The 5,045-nt window shown below is 38.8% G+C and overlaps 1 protein-coding gene and 1 non-coding gene across 2 annotated transcripts; both read left to right on the forward strand.

Moving 5' to 3' along the window:
• Nucleotides 1–2,429: 2,429 nt before the first annotated feature.
• Nucleotides 2,430–2,531, forward strand: LOC149011603 (U6 spliceosomal RNA). The gene has a single exon (XR_016174878.1). It is a non-coding gene; the product is annotated as a U6 spliceosomal RNA (small nuclear RNA).
• A 783-nt stretch (nucleotides 2,532–3,314) lies between these two features.
• Nucleotides 3,315–4,767, forward strand: TIP4;1 (tonoplast intrinsic protein 4;1). Its single transcript, XM_089162298.1, has 3 exons — nucleotides 3,315–3,664; nucleotides 3,789–4,030; nucleotides 4,115–4,767. Exons 1-3 carry the CDS (start codon nucleotides 3,538–3,540, stop codon nucleotides 4,490–4,492), a joined length of 747 nt encoding a protein of 248 aa, XP_089018424.1. The 5' UTR covers nucleotides 3,315–3,537; the 3' UTR covers nucleotides 4,493–4,767.
• Nucleotides 4,768–5,045: the final 278 nt, after the last annotated feature.

Consider the following 5,045-nt stretch of genomic DNA (forward strand, 5'->3'; position numbering starts at 1 on the left):
CAATAGGAAAAATGGTTGAATGATTTCATATGAGAGAAACTCAAATATATAGGCAGCATACGTCCATTCTGTTAGCTAACAATGAACATTAAAATAAAGATATAAAACATGAAAATACAACATATGGAAATGTTTATATGAAAATACAATGTACTGAAATGTTTCAATAGGAGAAACCAATCAAGCCAAATTAGGATACTGACGAAATGGAAGGATTAGATGGTATGGAAAGAATTTTTGGGAGGAAGGATGAATGGAAAGAATTCAAATAAGATAAATAATAATAATAATAATAGAAAATAATTCAAATTTGAGACAAGTAGAGAAATGATGAAAAATCATCTGACGCCTAATAGTTTTCAAAAACAAAATGAGATGACGAGGATGAGATAATTCTATATGTACACAACCTTAAGGCTACATTTGTTTGCTGGAATAAAGGTGGGATGGGAAAAAAGGGGTGGGAAAATTTTTGAAAAAAACAATTTTTTGTTACTTTTCTTTTAAATCCTAAAAGTGTACATTGTTTGGTTGTTTGCGGTGGCAACCCAATTTTTTCCCCAAAACCTTTTCAAAATCCCATAAAATGTGTGAAATTTTGTAAAAAAGTGTGGAAAAGTAAAATATAGAACCTACAATTAACCTTTTTTCATACTTTTTTTCTTTTCATTTTCTTTTCCCTTACTTCACTACACATGGGGTCCACATGTTTTTTTTTCTCAGCCTACCTTCGCAAACAAACGTAGCCTAAAAAAAAGCTAGTGTTACACATAGCCTCGAATCATTGCGAACTTGCTTTAGTTAATGCGCATGACTGTCAAGCGATGAGGTAACCGAAACCCTAGTACCACTGCTCTGAAGAACTCGCTCTGAAGGAACCGAACATTGCCGCCGCTCTTTGAGGTGGAGAGCTCTGTCTCTCCAGCTCCACCCATAAACCTTCAGATCTACTCCCTCACCTCCTCTCTTCCTCTCTCTGCCTCTCTGTTTCGGTTTCTCACTTCTGTGCTGCTCCCTCACCTCGTCTCTTCCTCTCTCCGCCTCTTTGTTTCAGTTTCTCACTTCTGTGTTGCTCCCTCACCTCCTCTCTCCGCCTCTCTGTGCGTCTTCTCCATCTACACCTCTTTGTGTTGTGCGCCTTCCCCGACTCTCTCCCTGTAAAGTACTGTTTATGGGAAAAAGAAAAAAAAAAAAAAAAAAAAAAGACAACACTCGGTTTCTCCCTCTCTCTCTCTCTCTGTTTCTCTCTTTTTCCCAATTAGGTTTCAAGTTGTTTGAATGGGGAAAAAAAAAAAAAAGTTTCAGGTTGATGCGAGATCTGGTAGTGCATTCCGCAGGTCTAAAGGTTTTACGCCGGAGCTGGAAGTATCTCCCGTGGATCTGGAAGTTTTGCTGGTGCGAGAGTCTCGTGTTGATGGTTGCCGTCGGTGTGTTTTCGTCATGGCTGTTATTCCCGCCCTTGTGGCGTGTTATCTCTCCACCATTGTGGCGTGTCATCTCTCCGCCCTTGTGGCGTGTATTTCTGCCCTTGTGACGTGTCTATGTCTGCATTTGTGGCGTGTCGCCTCTTTGGGCGTTTGTGATGGAGGATACGTATGGTGTATCCATTGTGCTTAATCGGTGTAATGGTTGTTACAACCACCATTCTAAGGGCTTGGGCTCTACCCATTCCTTAGCCAGGATGACCTTGTCTGTTGCATGTATGATATTTGGTCAATTTTCATTCCTTGGTTCAGATCGAACCTTGTGTTTTCATACATTTATCTTTTGTATTTCTATCTTTCTTTTGATGTGTCTGTATTTCTTTTCAAGTTCATGAATGAAGTTTTTTCAGTTTCGTACCAAAAATAAAATAAGTTACACGTAAGCTCGAATGGAATCTCAACCCGTTGGCCTGAGTGGCTCAAAGTCAGAGAGACTGGAAAGTGATAGAATAGGACATGAAAGGAAATGGAAGTCCCATTCTCAATCAATGCCTAATGGCTTTGCTGTCATTATGAGTGTACGTCCATTTGTCTACACATGCTCAACTATTTATAAGTAAAATTACCCATAAAGAAATAGCACTATATGTGTCCATGACAAGAAAGAAGAATTTAAAAAGTTGTAGAACAGCAAAAGATAAGGAAAGAGAGAGAGAGGATGTATTGTCACACCAGCACTTTTAAAATGGCCACTTGAAAATCAGAAAACAACAAAGCTTGTCTGTTTGACCTTTTTGTGTGTGGGGGGGTCGGAATGATGATATGAATCTATGATTAAAGATGGTAGAGAGCTAAACGAATATACATGAGTTTGCATTTTTCAATCCTACGGTAGAGGATGGTATTTCTCTTAATCCTGCATCATATATTTAAGAGGAGTTTTACCTTTAAATATAAATAAAATAGATTATAAATGGATTTTTTTAATATGTAATGGTAAAGTATGAGAAGTTTTTTTTCTCGATAAAATTGGAATGATACAAAGAAGATTCTCCTTGCTCTTGCACAAGGATGACACGCACAAATCAAGAAACGGTCCAAAATTTTTGTGTAGCCAGACAAGGAAATTTTGAGAATAGTTTTCGTTGGATAGCAACTATAATGGGTGAACTATATATAAACGCTTCTAGATGTCCTAGGTTCAGATTCTAATGTATTTCTTTGTCTATAAAAGAGTTGGAACCAGTAAGGCTGAGTGTATTGAGGGCGACTATTGTCGCGAGTATAAGCTATGATTCTTTTACGTATGATTGATTTTGTATAATTCTTTTGCTTTTTAATACATAAAACCCTTTAACGGAAAAAGAAAAAAAAAGTGTGGGAAGAGCGTAATTTGAGTGGACGATCTAACTCGATAGATGGAGCGTAATTTTGCTTTCTATTACAACATTGATGGTATTAGAGAAGTACAACCATAATACGCCCTACAGTTGAAACTGAATCGCTAACTTTAACTTAAGCATTAATGTCATGGTCAACCTTCATAACATGTGAATGTATGAGCCTTTAATTAGATGTTGTGAGGGTAGCTTCCTCTAGGATTGTGATATATGGAATTTTCAAAATTCAAATGTTCTCATTACAAGGATGGAAAGATCACAATATCTCAAAAATATCATGTATCATGATTCGAAAATCTCATAAAAATACTACGAGAATCTTATAAAAATACCCACCCCACAAAATACAAAAATGAAATATTTTTTTGTCCATTATTACCTAACAAAAGGAAATTTTTTTGGTCCATAAAAAAATAGTAAAGTACAAGTTTTCATGCATGGTGATGAATGTGCAAATAGTGTTCAACTTCAGTGTATTGTACTGTCAATAGTCGAGATTCGTGGGTCTCGCTTTTAACTACCTGCGAGACTAACGTTCGAGATCTGCCCTGTTCAAGTAGGCACCTATTACTAGACCATACAGCTACTGATCTATATGAGTGGAAAGCCTCATCACTTGTCCATTTATAATCTCATCGCTGCTCCTCAAAGCTTTTATCAACTCTACCAGATCTGTGTTGGGAGTTTGGTAATAGTTTGATTAGGTGGTAGAGATGGGGAAGATCGCGTTTGGCAATCATCGAGAGTCAACCCAGCCAGACTGCCTCAAGGCACTGGTCGCCGAGTTCATCTGTACATTCCTTTTTGTTTTTGCCGGTGTCGGCGCCGCCATGACCACCAGTAAGTCTCTCCTCTCTCTCTCTCTCTACACTCAGTTGGCTACATGAAATTGTGTTATTCTCTCTCCTCTGATCCCATATTTTAAACTGTTTAGCTCATCTATATATTCTCTTAATCAATCTAGGTAAGATGCTTGGAGATTCCCTGGTAGCCTTGTTCGTGGTTGCAGTGGCGCATGCGCTGATCGTAGCTGTCATGGTCTCCGCCGGCTTCCACACTTCCGGTGGCCACCTCAACCCCGCCGTCACTTTGGGACTTGCTGTCGGGGGTCATATCACCATTGTTAGATCTGTCCTCTACTGCATGGATCAGTTGCTTGCTTCTTCCCTTGCTTGTATTCTCCTTAAATACCTCACCGGAGGACAGGTATTGCTGTGCATACCTCAAATGGGCACATTCGATTGTGAATCGATGCCCGTAGAAGCTTACAGATTTGTTCTATGATTGCAGGAAGTACCAGCTCACACACTTGCCAGTGGGATGGGAAGCTTACAAGGAGTGATAATGGAAATAGTTCTAACTTTCTCATTGCTTTTCACAGTCTATGCGACCATTGTTGAACCGAAAAAGGGTGCTCTGGATGGGTTTGGTCCACTGATAATTGGGTTGTTGGTGGGTGCCAACATATTGGCTGGTGGAGCTTATTCAGGGGCTTCTATGAACCCGGCTAGATCTTTTGGACCGGCCTTAGTCACCGGTGTCTGGACAGATCATTGGGTCTACTGGGTTGGACCGCTTGTAGGTGGTGGACTTGCCGGTTTAATCTACGAGAACTTCTTCATTGTCAGGTCTCACGCTCTTCTCCCTAGAGACGAAGAAACTTTCTAGACCATGAGCATGTTGTAATGTAACTACTCTCTCTCATGAGCCCATTAGAATGTTTCTGTCTTAACTCTCTACGCTTGTAAGATCTAGCTTATGTTTCCAATCAAGAAAAAGATCTAGCTCATGTACTTATACCTCTTTTATTTTACATTCTGAGTGGTATGCTCTTGTCTTTTCTTCAAAAAGAAATGATTTTGTTATTCATCATGGATCAGATTAATCATCTAATCTGGGAAACAGAACCAGAATAAGTCTGCTTCTGTGGTCTATTCCCTTGAAAGTTGAGACCGTAGCCGGTTGTCTGAATTGTTTTTTTTTTGAGAAGGAAGATGAATAATCTAGTTGAGATTGAAAGGAAAAACAAAATCTGCAAACGGCAGAAGAGAAATTATAAGGGGCAGAGAAGAGACCGAATAGATACATCTTCAAGTTGTACCCTTATAGCCAAATAATGGAAAAATTACGTGATTAACTACTTTTATGTTTCTTTTTACAAAAATAACTACTCAAAGTTTCACTTAATAAAACTAGTTAAAATTGAGTTTGCATTACAAAA

This window comes from Hakea prostrata, chromosome 7 (assembly GCF_041222555.1).
Source record: "Hakea prostrata isolate BN-2017 chromosome 7, UWA_Hpros_2, whole genome shotgun sequence".
Classification (NCBI taxonomy): domain Eukaryota; kingdom Viridiplantae; phylum Streptophyta; class Magnoliopsida; order Proteales; family Proteaceae; genus Hakea; species Hakea prostrata.